The sequence below is a fragment of the Candoia aspera genome, chromosome 2, assembly GCF_035149785.1.
Source record: "Candoia aspera isolate rCanAsp1 chromosome 2, rCanAsp1.hap2, whole genome shotgun sequence".
In the NCBI taxonomy this organism is placed as follows: domain Eukaryota; kingdom Metazoa; phylum Chordata; class Lepidosauria; order Squamata; family Boidae; genus Candoia; species Candoia aspera.
Window position 1 is genome coordinate 9,171,658 of NC_086154.1, and position 14,665 is coordinate 9,186,322.

The 14,665-nt window shown below is 46.0% G+C and overlaps 1 protein-coding gene across 2 annotated transcripts; it reads left to right on the top strand.

Annotated features, from left to right (window-relative positions):
- The first annotated feature begins 918 nt into the window (after window positions 1-918).
- LOC134492084 (zinc finger protein 397-like) lies at window positions 919-8,604 on the top strand. 2 transcript variants are annotated; one of them, XM_063296221.1, is made up of 5 exons: window positions 919-967; window positions 1,755-2,512; window positions 4,549-4,648; window positions 5,405-5,524; window positions 6,715-8,604. In XM_063296221.1, exons 2-5 carry the CDS (start codon window positions 1,781-1,783, stop codon window positions 7,761-7,763), a joined length of 2,001 nt encoding a protein of 666 aa, XP_063152291.1. In that variant the 5' UTR covers window positions 919-967; window positions 1,755-1,780; the 3' UTR covers window positions 7,764-8,604. The 2 variants fall into 2 exon arrangements, with proteins under 2 accessions (XP_063152291.1, XP_063152292.1); XM_063296222.1 differs by lacking the exon at window positions 919-967 and having other exon boundaries at window positions 1,694-2,512; window positions 4,549-4,624.
- The last annotated feature ends 6,061 nt before the right edge of the window (window positions 8,605-14,665 follow it).

Genomic DNA, 14,665 nt, shown 5'->3' on the forward strand with positions numbered 1-14,665 from the left:
GTGAGGTTGAAGATGCTGAGAATGTTTGGCCTCCAGTTGAAGTCCACACAGCTTAGAGCGGCCAAGGTTGAGGAACCCTGGCCTCGAGAAAACTGTGTGGGGCATGATCCATCCATTCACCAAATACCGGAAAGGCGGTCATACAGAAAAAGATCAAGGTCTTTTTGCTCTCGCTGCATGGAAGAGCATGGAAGAAAGGATCTAACTGGCGGGAAGGCAAAGTCCGGGAAAGCCGTCTGACAAAGCTGTCGAGTCTCCAAAGAGGCGGCGGCGGGAGCGGTCAGTGGACGCGGGCGCTTTAAATTCGGATCGCCGCCCCGCGCGGGAGTTGGACCCGAAGGCCTTTTGCAGCTCGCTCCAGTTTTCAGGGGCGGCCCCCAGTCCCTCGCGCCCGGGCAGCCTTAGACACTGAAGTTGCAAATACGCCCATAAAAATATGGAAGGTTTGCACACGCACCCACACACACACACCCGCCCGCCCGCGTAGCCGGGGCCTGCCGGATTGACCCCTTCTGCGCCCGGGGGCCCCGCGCGGCGCTCGCATCGCGGCTCCAGCCAAGCCGAATCCGGCCGCTTCTGCTCGGCTCCTTCGCTTGGCAGCGGCGCGGCTCGGCTCGGCGCGGCTCTTCCTGCCGGCGCGGAGGGCCGGAGGCGCCCAGGAGGGGGCGAACCAGCCACCGGGAGAAAACTCCTCGGCGGGTCCGCCCCGGAACCCGCGGAGCACAAGGGCGAAGCGCCGCGATCCGCCCGAGACGAGGGGGGAAGCCGCCGACTCCCGCCGCCCCGCGCCCAGCAGGAGGCTGCAGCGGCGCCCGGGGATCTCCGTCCCTCCGCAGCCCGCCCGGCAGCCGAGAGGGCCAGGCCGGCCTCCCCGTCGCTCCCGGGAGGCGATTCCCCTTCTGCGGCTGGAGAGGGAGCCTCGCGCTGAAGCCGCCCTGCCCCGGCGCCCCGTCCGGGCACGAAGCAGGTGCGCTCCAGCCCGGTGCCAGTCCGGGTTGGAGGACGCGGGGCGGGTTTGCCCGCAAGCCACGCCCGAGGTCGGGTCGTCTGTGGGGAAAGTCCCGCGTTCGGGGGAGACGGAGCCTCTCTGCCCCCTCCCAATATTGGTTGCAAAGGGGGGGGGTGTTGCAATCCTGGCCAGGATGTCGCTCCGCCGCGGGGATTGCAGAAAGCTCTGCGGGAGGAAAGCTGGGCGGCGACGAAGCGAGGGGGGCTGGCTCGCCTTGAGAGCTAAACAGTTCCGGGGTTGGTCCGTACCTGGATGGGAGGCCTTTGGGTAGATGCTGGGAAGTTGAGGGACCCCTAGAAGAAGAAGGTTGTGGGGGGGGACGCCCCTATCGGCAGGAGAACCCAGGACTGTAGAATCCTGGAAGTTACCAAGAACTGAGCTCCAGTGGCAGAAACTTAGTTGTTATTTTATCAGGACACAGTTTATTTAATAGATGTATATGGCTTGCCCTTCAGACAGTGGTACTCCCTCCGCACATTTTCCCTCCAGCCACCACACTGCAAGGTAGGTTGTGATTGCCCCAAGTCCCCCAGGGAGCTTCTGTGGCTGTCGGGGTCGAGGACCTGGGTCTCCCGGCTCCTAGTCCAGCACCTTCACCACTACCCCATCCTGGCTCTGGATTTGAGTGCCAAGTCCCCCAGGGCAGTCCCACACTCACCCCTAAGTCACAATGGCTCTTGGGCCGAGGGACAAAATCCCCCTGAAATTTCATCTGGACAACAGTGTGTGTTCCATCTTCTGTTAGGTCTGCCACAAAGTCCACCATCAGGAATGAAAGCAATGAAGGAGCAAATTTCCATAGAGCCCAAACTGGAAGGAGGACCAGAAGGAGCTGGAAAAGCCCCCAGCGCACCAGGGTCTGAAGGTATGGCCAAGCAGCCAGGATGGGGAGCATCACACGGGAGCAAAGGGGTGAGCAAGGTGAGACAACAGTGCTGGGAAGCCCAGTGGCAGGAGTTCCTGAGGATGTTCCATTCAGGAGGAGGAGACCCCGTGAGGATGGCAGAGGCCTCTCCCTGGGAAGACCCCAAGGCCTTCCTGGCCTCCTTTGAGCAGGTGGCCACAGCCTGCCGCTGGCCCAGGGACCAGTGGGCGGCCCGTCTCCTGCCGGCGCTGAGCGGAGAAGCGGAGGAGGCCTTCCGGACCCTGGAAGCCAGAGACCAGGAAAACTACGAGAAAGTGAAGGCGGCCATCTTGCGAGGGGAAGCCCTGAGAACGGAGGCGCAGCGGCAGCATTTTCGGCAGTTCTGCTGCCAGGAGGTGGGGGATCCCCGGAGGATCCACAGCCAACTGCAGGAGCTCTGCCGCCAGTGGCTGAGGCCGGAGAGGCGCACCAAGGAGCAGATCCTGGAGCTGCTGGTCCTGGAGCAGTTCCTGGCCAGCCTCCCACCAGAGCTGTGCAGCTGGATCCAAGCCCAAAGGCCAGACACGTGTTCCCAGGCGGTGGCCCTGGTGGAGGACTTCCTCCGGAGCCAGGAGCAGACCAGATCAGGGACATGGCAGGTGAAGTTTCAAGAATTAATTCTGAGGGTTTCTATTAAAGAATGTAGATGGAGATGGCTCCAGTCATCAACCATTTTTCAGTTGTCACCTTACTTCATTTCTATTGTATAGCTACTCCAAAATCCTCTGAACCAAGTGAACTCTGCTCACTGTATAAACAAATAGTTTGTTCCTTGTAGCCAGCAAGATTTATCTTTTTTTCAATGAACAATAATGTTAGATTTTTATTGACACGTTGATTTCACTTTCTTAAGTGCAGCCATGGAAATCTTTCCACCCACACTGTGTGATAAACCCTTTACAGTAGTTATCTTCCGTATCTTCACAGAAAGCCACCTAAGGTAGGTTTGGTTGCCCTTAAAAAGAAATTGGCAGCCGAATATTAGCTTTAAGAGCCTCCCAATGGGTGTGAAGGAAGATCGAGCTAACCTTGAGAAAAGGGGGAAAAATGGGTCCTGGGAAGGATGAATGTGTGAGGAAGGGACTCAAAATATCCCCTCCTTGATTTTGCTCAATATAATATGGGACAGAGAGAAACTTGGACAGACTTCCAAGATCTTGTTCTTCTATCCTACTACAATAAAGAGTCTTCCTGGAATCCTTGCCTTGCCTATTCCTTGACTTGGCCTTCCTCGAAGGGCTGATACCAGTCTTAAAAGCCTCTCCAAGTTTCTCTGTCCCACCTTGTACAGGTAGTCCTTGCTTAACAACTATTTGTTTAGTAAGGTTTGGACTTACAATGGTACTGGAAAAAACGACTTATGACCGTCCTCACACTTATGACCACCACAGCGTCCCCAAGGTCATGTGATCACAATTTGGGCACTTGGCAACGGGTTCACATTTATGACTGTTGTAGCATCCTGTGGTCACACGATTGCCATTTTCAACCTTCCCGGCCAGCTTCTGGAAAGCAAAATCAGTGGGGAACCACGTGATTTGCTTAATGACCACGTGGTTTGCTTAATGCCCATGGTGATTTGCTCAACAGCTGCTGCAAAAAAGGTTGTAAAATCAGGTCAGCTTTGCTTAATGACTGCTTCACTTAGCAACTGAAATTCTGGTCCCAATTGTGGTCGTTAAGTGAGGACACCCTGTACTAAACAAAATCAAGGTGGTCTTTGAGTTTCTCACGCTTCCCTCTTTCTCAGGACTGTCATCCTTTCACAAAGTCACCCTCAGTGGCTCACTCATTCCTTCCTTGTTCTCAAGGTGAGCTCTCTGTTCCTTCCCAGTGGGGAGAGAAATCAGATGTAGCTTCTCCTGGCCTGAGAATGCAGCAATGGCCATTTTAATTTGACCGTATCTAGGAATTATGAAGCAGGGGTGCCAAAACCACACATAGTTGGTGTTTGCAATATTTATAGCCTGCCCCAATCTAAGCAGACTCTGGGCAGAACATGACAAAGTCAAAGAAAGAAAAGGACAATTTAAAAATTGCATATAGATAAAGCATCACGGCACCATTCAGTTAAACCAGGCTTAGGGCCAGATGCTCAATGGAGCAGCCCTCACTGGCCAGTTTCCAAAATGTTTGGAATATAATCATTTTGTAACTTCTGGCCTATATTTGGCCTGAATGTGCAGGGGTTCCCCGAGGCCTGAAAAATATTTCAAGGGCTCCTTTAGGGTCACTGTTTGTACCAAGCGAAGTGAGTATGTGTAGCTCAGGGTTGAACTGTGGAGCCCTTGGTGCTCTCTGGGCCTTGTGGTTTTCTTGCAGACGTTTCATGGACAGGCTAGGCAGCATCTTCAGTGTGAAGGAGGAGTGGGCCTTGCTCACTCCCTCTTCGCACTGAAGATGCTGCCTAGTCTGGCCATGAAACGTCTGCAAGAAAACCACAAGGCCCAGAGAGCACCAAGGGCTCCACAGTTTGTACCTTCAGGATGAGACGGTTGCACAGCACAGGAGCACCCCCACAATTACGTAACTTGATTGGTACTGGGTTAGCAGAGTAGAGAACTGCTGAGATTTTGTGCGTGTGTAAGTAAAATCAGCCCCTTCATTCTGAGCTGCGGCGTCCTCATTTTTTCAGGGTTCCTTTAAGGAAGAGCGGATGGATTTCTTACATGGAGAGGAAAAACCTCTGGAAGCTATGAAGAGAGAAAATGGTGAGGTGGAGATGAGCACTTTGGGTAAAGATTCCCCTGAAATAGCCAATTTTTTTTCCTTTTCCTTTTGTGTTTGTGACAGACTGGTGGGTCCAAAGGACTTGGGTCAATTTTCTGAAAAAAGGATTTGGGGTAAATGCAATTTACCCTGCAGGGGATCAGAAAATCCTGTCCTTGTGCTTGCTAGGTGTGTGTGTGTGTGTAAAGCACTGTTTTTCAAACTTGGCAACTTTAAGATGTGTGGGCTTCGACTCCCAGAATTCCCCAGCCAGCATTCTGGGGGTTAAAATCCACACATCTTAAAGTTGCCAAGTTTCAAAAAACAAGGGCTTGTTGCAGATCCAAAGATCTCATTATTCTCGGAATCAACTCTGTTTTTCAGGAGGTGGTGAATCAGATGTTGCCTCTGCCAAATTTATTCTTGTGCACGACCCTAAAAGCAGAGGTCTTCCACCCTTCTTTCCTTCTGGTCCTGTAAATCAGAAGGGATGGACCAACCACCTTTCTCTCCCTTCCATCATGGGGATTCAGTTCTCAAATCTTCTCCACTCACAAGTCTGAGAGAGGCAGGTGTTATCCTGGGGAGACAGAAATGACCACTTAGAGATCTGCAGGGCCCATTGAAATGAAGGCTTGAATATCAGAGGGAACCATTGGTGTGTCTAAGCAGTCCTCCTAACTAAATGTTGCAGGAAGCAACTCAGATCTGTGTTAATGGTTCTCGGGCTTGCGGAAGGAAAGGTCCTCAATCTTGGGATGATTGTCTTTTCTTGTTTACAGAGAACCAAGGCCATGTCTTTGCAGACCATGAACAGATGCATATGGAGAACCAAGGCCATGTCTTTGCTGAGCCAGACCTCCCAACAGACCAGGAGGAGGGTGGACACCTAGATCCTTTGGGTAAGGAGGGTTCCTCAAGTCCCACATATGAATTCGGGAGGAGTCCGAAGACATGACTCTGCCGCCTCGCTTGGGGCGGAGAGGGGAATAGATCTACTTGGGGTTGGCTGCTATAGACCACTCCTCCCACATATGGACTGTTTTAGATTCTCCTGCCACTTGGACTTTCTTACTTTTTTACTCTTATTTATATTTATTTATTAGGGTAATTTTATATTTGTATATTCTATTTTTATTGTATGGTTGTTATTTCAATCAATTATTGTAAACTGCTCAGAGTCCCCCAATGGGAGGAGATGGGCAGGGACAAATTAAGCAAATAAAATAAATAAATGCAGAGCAGCCAACAGGATTGGTTACCTGCAGAATAGGAAAAAAAGTTGATTTTTCAGAGTTCACATCCACGGTGCTCATCTCTGACAAAGCAAGATGTATCTGAGTTTTAATCTGTTCCTAGCAATTGTAACTGCAAGAGGGAGGAAATGCTGAGAAAACTTTTAGAAAGGAGCCACATCAGCTGTAGGTTAGAATGCTAATTTCCAGATAATCTGGGAAGTTATACCCTCCTTTCTCCTTGCTCCTGCTGCTTCTTGTCTTCAGACAAGACCCTGTCCCTCCTGTCCTTGAATGGCCCATGAATAGTTTATTGCAGGTTTATTTCTCAACAAGGGTTCTGTGGCACCCTCAGATTCCCGGAGAGGTCACTAGGAGTTCCCTGGGAGATCACAATTTATTTAAAAAATTATTTCAAATTCGGGCAACTTCACATTAAGGAGGTAAATTTCATTCTTTATTTTTAGTTTAAGAACGCTGTTCATGCATCTATGCAGGCCTGCCCATGAAACGAATATAATCATTTTGTAACTTCTGGCCTATATTTGGCCTGAATGTGCAGGGGTTCCCCGAGGCCTGAAAAATATTTCAAGGGCTCCTTTAGGGTCAAAAGGTTGAGAAAGGCTGGTTTATTGTAATAATATATATTTGGAATGCCATTGTAATGTTTCCAGTCTTTATTATCTGGATTTTGATTCTTTTAACTAGCAATTCACTTGTTATATGATAAAAGAAAGTTGCTGAGGGGGCCTAAAGAAAGAGAGAATTGTGGATGTTGTAGAAAAAACAAGACATCAAAACAGAAGATTAATAAAGGAGCGAGGACTGGCTGAAATGTCTCTTGTGTTTCTCTGCAGATGATGGAACAGCAAGTGAGGTTAATGAAGAAAATTCATATTATGGAGGAAATGTGTTGGAAGAAAAATGCAGAACAACTCCAGCGATAAGCTACAGGAATAAGGAAGAGAGAGCAGAAGTTCAGGGGGAAAGAGCTGAGTCTGAAGACCAGCAGAAGACAGAAAGAGAGGAGAGAACGAATGAATGTATAGAGTCCATTATCCAAAATGCCAGTAAGTCCACCAGGGAAGAAATGCCGTTGTTCTCCAAATATGGTAGAAGGTATCGCTACAGAGTAGAACTTGATGTGATCCATTCCAGCAAGGACTATGAAGAACGTCCCAATTCTGAGGAAAACTTCCAGCATAATTCATCAGTTGGGCAACAGGAGAAAGCCCAAATAAGTGAGAAAAACCACACCTTCTCTGAGCACGGGAAAGGAAGTCACCATCAGGATGAAGAACCTAGTAAGTCTTCTGAATATGAGAAAACCATTAATTTTGCAGACTCACTAAACAGAATTCCAACATGTCCAACAGAAGGTAGACAGTATGAATGTTCTCAGTGTGGGAAGTGCTTAAGTACAAGAAGAAACCTGAAGTTGCATCAGAGAAGTCACACTGGAGAAAAGCCATACAAATGTTTTCAGTGTGGGAAGTGCTTCAGTCAGGCCGGATGTTTGAAGACCCACCAGAGGTTTCATACTGGAGAGAAGCCATACAAATGTTCTCAGTGTGGGAAATATTTCAGACAGGCAGGATATCTGAAGACTCATCAAAGATTTCATACTGGAGAGAAGCCATACAAATGTGCTCACTGTGATAAATACTTCAGTCAGTCAGGATATCTGAAGACCCACCAAAGATTTCATACTGGGGAGAAACCCTATAAATGTTCTCAGTGTGGGAAGTGCTTCAGTACGGGAATAAACCTGAAGAGGCATCAGATGATTCACACCGGAGAGAAACCCTACAAATGTTCCCAGTGTGGGAAGTGCTTCAGGCAAGCAGGAAATCTGAAGAGCCACCAAAGGACTCATACGGGAGAGAGACCATATAAATGCTCTTAGCGTGGGAGGTGACCCAATTGACAGTGTGATTAAGGAAATACGAGATACTTCATTGTGAACAAATGAAAGTGCTCTGTCTGGAAATCACTGAAACTAGAGGACAATTGAAAAGTGTCTGAGATTCAGATTCCATACAAGATTTGAGGATTTGTAGATAACTTCCTTAATTCAAAATGAAAGAAATGTTGTCAGTATTGTATAATTCCTTACATCAATCAGGCAGAATCTCTTCTAAGCTTCCAAAAACTTTGGGAAGGTGATTCAGGACTTAAACTTGATCATTTGCTTAGGACTCTTTCTGGCATGAAATTCCTTTTCAGTCTGTTTCAGAAAATCGTTGCCTGTTAAGATAACTGTTCTGGACAGTCTTGGAAACCTTAGACCAGGAAAAATAATCCAACAGTCTTCTGTAATTAAGCCTGCTATTGGTCTACAGTTTAATTTCCCTGACTTAAACGTTGGTGCAAGATAAAATGATGTCTGTTGTTGTTATTAGATATGTTATCACAAAACTCTGGAAATCAAAGGGTTTAGGTTTTGCAGCTGGGGGGTTGGATCAGCAGTAGTTAGAAGCGTGGGGAATTGCCACAGCTGAATGAATGCAGCAGTAAAGAGTTTTGAAGAACTGTGTATTTAAGGAAAAGTTTATTCAGAATTTGTCACTATTTCCTAGCCATATTAACAATGTTTTTCCTAATAGATTACCTTTGCATATAGAAATACCTTTTTGGCTAAAAATATTGGGTATGTTTAAAATTCTCGTATTTGTATTTTATCTTTTATGTATTCATAAATAGACTGATGGTTATCTATCTTAGAAGGATATCTGTTTATCTGTTGAGTTTTATTCTTGATTGCATTTATTTCCCACCTTTTGGTCAATTCAGCTGTGTGTGTGTGTGTGTGTGTTTTAACTTTTTGTTAGTTGTTTCAGTAAAAAAGCAAAGACAGAAAGAGAATGATTCCAAAGACGAGAGCCTTCAAACGTGCAAAAATAAATCTGCACCCTGTCCTAAGCTCAGGGATCACAAAGACATTTATGAATCTCCCCAGGGCAGGAAGCTTTTTATTTGTTAAAATACAATGATGGAGACCCTTCCAATGAATAGCACAGAGGGGGTAGAGGAAAGCAATTGTCTAATGCTCTTTGCTTGGACAGGTGATGTGGTTTTGCTGCTGGGACTGATAAAGATGTGGTACTGGCTACCAGCTCAGCTGGCTTCAGCAAAGCATTCGACCGATTTCTGGAAGTCCTGGAGATCAGTGGCTATTGGTCTTGATGGCAGTGGGACTGCCGCTGAAGGCCCCCTGCTGGGAGACCAGTGGGCTTTCTTAGGCAGTCGGTGGGCCGCTGTGAGAAGAGCCTGCTGGACTAGATGGGCCAGGGGTCCAATCCAGGAGGACACTGCCTAGGTTCTTAAGGAGATGTTGGTTGGGAGGTGAGATGGATCAAAGCTACTGAAGTCGCTTGCAAATTCTGGGAAAATTTGCAAAACAGGATGAGTGAACAAGAACAGCCAACACAGAGCCTCCTATGGCAAATATGATGAATGAATGAATGAATTAATTAATTAATTAAAATTAAACAATAGGATTAAACCCCATGCCTGATAGATGGCAGGGATGGGGTGCCATAATCATTGGGGAAGGTTCTTACCAAGACAGAATAAATTGGAATAATTGTTTTCCAACCAACTAAAACAAAATGGCTGCTGAAGACACCATACACCAAGAGTGTGGGCTCAATTACTCTCCCAGTGGCAATGCCTGGGAAAACAGGCCTTCAAAAGGTGAGCAGAATCGGGTCCAACCTAACTTCAGGTGGCAAGGTGTTCCAGAGGGCAGGCCAACTACAGAAAAGGCCCGTTTCCTGGGTCCTGCTAGTTGACAATCCCTAATGGATGAGACCCAGGGGAAGCCCCTCATACCTCACCTAATACGAGAGGTAGAAATTATGCAAGCAGGACGGTCCCTCAGAGACCTGGTCCTATGCCATGTATGGCTTTATAGATAATAACCAGCACCTTCGATTCCATCTGAAAATTTGTACTTGAGCACGTATCCATGCTTCTTCATTCAACTGCATTGTGTGGGACATAACAAGATTCAACCCCGCACTCTATAATAATCTTCAATATTTTTTCATTAATGACTTCAGTGAAGAGGTGGATGAAATGCTGATCAAGTTTGCAGATGACACAAAATAAGAGTGAGAAGAGGCTGTGCCAAGACAGAAATAACATTCAGGACAGTCGTGGTAAGTTAGAGAAATGGGCTGGAAATAATAGAATAAAATGCAAAATGTATCAGCTCGTTTCCTAAGCAAGTTTTCAGCCCATTTCCTAAGCAACTTCTTAAATTAAGAAGCAGGAATTCGCATATCGAAGAATGGGGAATATCTGATCTGGTAATATTACTTCTGAAACATAGAACAGCACTGTTGTAAACAAGTCAACAAGGTAGGATGGCTACAAAAGAGGAAAACGTAACGTTGGGCTGCATCAGCGGAAGAAGAGTTTCTAAATTATGGGAAGTAATTGTTCCATTTCATTCACTTTGGTCAGACCACACAGAGGTACCGTGTCCAGTTCTGGTACTATCCTTAAGAAGGATTCAAACAGAACAGGAACAGGAACAGGTTCAGCGAAGGCTGAAGAGGATGTTCAGGGACCAGAAACTAAAATTTAGCAGAGAAATGGAATGAATTAGAAAGTTAGCCTTGAGAAGAGAACTGTGTGACCAAGTAATACTGTATGATTAATCCATGAAAATTTCTTTTCTAAAATGTTGAGACTTAGGCAATGGAATTCCCCACCACACTGTTTAACTCACCACTGGGGAATAACAAGTTGAAACTTTTAACCATTGCCATGAAAACAAACCATCTGTCTTGATAATGAGTCAACCCCTTAGTAAACCTAACCAAGCCATGGTTTACCCAATGAACTCTATTTTTGGGGTCCACACAGCATATGGAATGACAGTATAACTATATAGCTTATACATACTTGCCCAATATATTTGGCTATGGTGGGTGGGGTGCAGCATGTCATGTGAATAAGACCTTTGCATAGGCAGGAGATGATTGATCGATTGATTATATGCCATCAAGGCATTTTTGACTCCTAGTGACCACATAGATAGATTTTCTTCATCATGATCTGTCCCTAACCTGGTCTTTCAGGTCTCTCAATGGTGCCCCCATCATCACTGTAGCTGAGTCTGTTCATCTTGCTGCAGGTTGTCCTCCTCTTCCACCTTTCCCAGCATCAGAGCCTTCTTCAGAGACTTGGGTCTTGGCATAATGTGTCCGAAGTAGGATAATTTGAGCCCGGTCCTTTGTGCCTCGAGTGAGAACTCTGGGTCGATTTGTTCAACGATCCATCGGTTTGTTTTCTTGGCTGTCCACGGTATTCTCAGGAGTCTTCTCCAACACAAAAGTTGAAAGGCGTCAATACTCTTCCCATCCTGCTTCAAAGTCCAGCTTTTGCTTCCATAGAGCATCACAGGGAAGACCAGGGCTTGCACGATCCTGATCTTTGTAGGTACAGACACATCAAGGCGTTTGAATATCTTTTCCAAGGCCTTCATGGCTGCTCTACCAAGGGTTAGTCTGCAACATATTTTTTTACTGCTTGTTCCAGGCAGGAGACAAGGGTTATCAAATCTGCAAAAATTCAAATGACCACTAGATGGCAGCAAAGATGTGCAGAAAACTATAACTTTTGGGTTCCATCTAGTGGCCATCCAACAGTTCAGTTCTGGTAGTCCTACAGGAGATTGACAAAACCGGTGAGACAAAATTAAGATGGGAAGTTTCCACTGCGGCATAAGGTGGCTTTATGGAAATGGAAGGATTAGATGGTTTATGGATGATTCTTGAATTAAGTGTGCTCAGTCGTAACTCAATACATAGGATTATGCAACTAAATTTTCAAAAGCCTCAAGTCTTTTGCTCACATTTGCTGTAACAAACCCTCCAGCATTTGTGTTCTGCTTCCCCAGGGGAAAGGGGGGGAAAAAGAGTTAAACACTGCTTTTTCATTTCCCTCTCTTTTTTTTTTTGGAATTGCCTGGATAATTTAAAATATATATTTCTGCCACAGAGAAACATGAGGGTCCATTAACAGGCTCTGAGCTAAAGTTAAAAGTGAAGTTAAAAATGTTTTCTGTGCTGATGAGGTGCTTTTGAAGTGAAGAAACAAATGTCCTGTTTAATCAGCCTAACAACCACCTTATTTTAGAGTCCCTTCTGAACATCTTCCCATTCCAAATGTAACAGGGTGGGAAGAATCCTCCAGGGTTTTAGATGGCATTAACCCATGATTTTAACACCCAAAACAGTCAAGGTTGATCACAATTAAATGGATTGGTCTATCAAACGGAAGGGGAAACAGGTGGTTGACTTAGTACATACCGGATTTTAAAAATGTACTGCTCCTTTAAAGTGACTGTTTCTTTCATAGCTCGGGAGGGGTTAAATTTTATATTCAACCTGTGTGTTTCTGCTCATATGCTTGTATGCTTTTTTCCCCCTAATGATACATGTAAAAGCTGTAATAGGTTTGCCCTTACAGGCAAGGTATTGGGCTATTTTAAATGGATGCCCCAGGGGTGAGGGGAAGTGCCTTTAGAGCTCCATGTGTTTGTGAAGACTTTCAGCAGGAAGCTTGATGAGAATAAATTTGATCGGTGCTGAAAGATTCTGGCTGGAAAATCTCTCTCGATTCTGTATCTGGGATTTTACAAGGGTTATGTTCCTAATAAGTATATAAAGGCAGAAAGGCCACCAAGTTCATCAAATTTATTTGTTTGTTTGTTTGTTTATCAAAGTTGTCACAGCCCATCTCCTCCGCTTCAGCAAAGGATCGTTACCTTGTCATGGTGCTGGAGCTTGAGCACCTCAGTGATGCCATGAGCTAAACTGTGAAGGGCCACCCAAGACGGGAAGGTCATGACAGAGAGGTCAGACTAAATGCGATCCCTGGGGAAGGTCATGGCAACCCACCCCAGTATTCTTGCCGTGAAAACGAAATGGATCAGTACAACCAGAGATATGTCGGTATACCATCGGAAGATGAGACCCCCAGGTCGGAAGATGGTCAAAATGCTACTGGGGAGGAACAGAGGATGAGCTCAACTAGCCCCAGATGTGATGACGCAGCTAGCTCAAAGCCGAAAGGATGCTAGCGGCCGACGGTGCTGGTGGTGAACGGCGAATCCGATGTTCTAAGGATCAACACACCATTGGAAGCTGGAATGTAAGATCTATGAGCCAGGGCAAATTGGATGTGGTTATTGGTGACATGTCAAGATTAAAGATAGACATTTTGGGCGTCAGTGAACTGAAATGGACTGGAATGGGCCACTTCACATCAAATGACCACCAGATCTACTACTGTGGACAAGAGGACCACAGAAGAAATGGAGTAGCCTTCATAATTAATAGTCAAGTGGCTAAAGCAGTGCTTGGATACAATCCAAAAAATGATAGAATGATCTCAGTGCGAATTCAGGGCAAGCCATCTAACATCACAGTGATCCAAATATACGCCCCAACCACAGATGCTGAAGAAGCTGAAGTAGAGCAGTTCTATGAGGATCTGCAGCACCTACTGGACAACATGCCTAAAAGAGATGTTATTTTCATCACAGGAGACTGGAATGCTAAGGTGGGCAGTCAAATGACACCTGGAATTACAGGTAAGCATGGCCTGGGAGAACAAAACGAAGCAGGACATAGGCTGATAGAATTTTACCAAGACAATTCACTCTGCATAACAAACACTCTCTTCCAACAACCTAAGAGACGGCTTTATACGTGGACTTCACCAGATGGACAACACCGAAATCAGATTGACTACATCCTTTGCAGCCAAAGGTGGCGGACATCTGTACAGTCAGTAAAAACAAGGCCTGGAGCTGACTGTAGTTCAGATCACGAACTTCTTCTTGCACAATTTAGGATCAGACTAAAGAGATTAGGGAAGACCCACAGATCAGCTAGATATGAGCTCACTAATATTCCTAAGGAATATGCAGTAGAGGTGAAGAATCGATTTAAGGGACTGGACTTAGTAGATAGGGTCCCAGAAGAACTCTGGACAGAAGTTCGCAACATTGTTCAGGAGGCGGCAACAAAATATATCCCAAAGAAAGAAAAAACCAAGAAGGCAAAATGGCTGTCTGCTGAGACACTAGAAGTAGCCCAAGAAAGAAGGAATGCAAAAGGCAACAGTGATAGGGGGAGATATGCCCAATTAAATGCAAAATTCCAGAGGTTAGCCAGAAGAGATAAGGAATTATTTTTAAACAAGCAATGCGCGGAAGTGGAAGAAGACAATAGAATAGGAAGGACAAGAGACCTCTTCCAGAAAATTAGAAACATCGGAGGTAAATTCCAGGCCAAAATGGGTATGATCAAAAACAAAGATGGCAAGGACCTAACAGAAGAAGAAGAGATCAAGAAAAGGTGGCAAGAATATACAGAAGACCTGTATAGGAAGGATAACAATATCGGAGATAGCTTTGACGGTGTGGTCAGTGAGCTAGAGCCAGACATCCTGAAGAGTGAGGTTGAATGGGCCTTAAGAAGCATTGCTAATAACAAGGCAGCAGGAGACGACGGCATCCCAGCTGAACTGTTCAAAATCTTGCAAGATGATGCTGTCAAGGTAATGCATGCTATATGCCAGCAAATTTGGAAAACACAGGAATGGCCATCAGATTGGAAAAGATCAACTTATATCCCCATACCAAAAAAGGCAAACACTAAAGAATGTTCAAAGTATCGAACAGTGGCACTCATTTCACATGCCAGTAAGGTAATGCTCAAGATCCTGCAAGGTAGACTTCAGCAATTCATGGAGCGAGAATTGCCAGATGTACAAGCTGGGTTTAGA

Coding starts and splice junctions, on each gene's coding strand:
- LOC134492084 (XM_063296221.1), top strand. CDS start 1,781: ATGAAAGCAATGAAGGAGCAAATTTCCATAGAGCCCAAACTGGAAGGA. Junction 4,649..5,404: donor GGTGGAGATGAGCACTTTGG/GTAAAGATTCCC, acceptor TCTTGTTTACAG/AGAACCAAGGCCATGTCTTT. Junction 5,525..6,714: donor TGGACACCTAGATCCTTTGG/GTAAGGAGGGTT, acceptor GTTTCTCTGCAG/ATGATGGAACAGCAAGTGAG.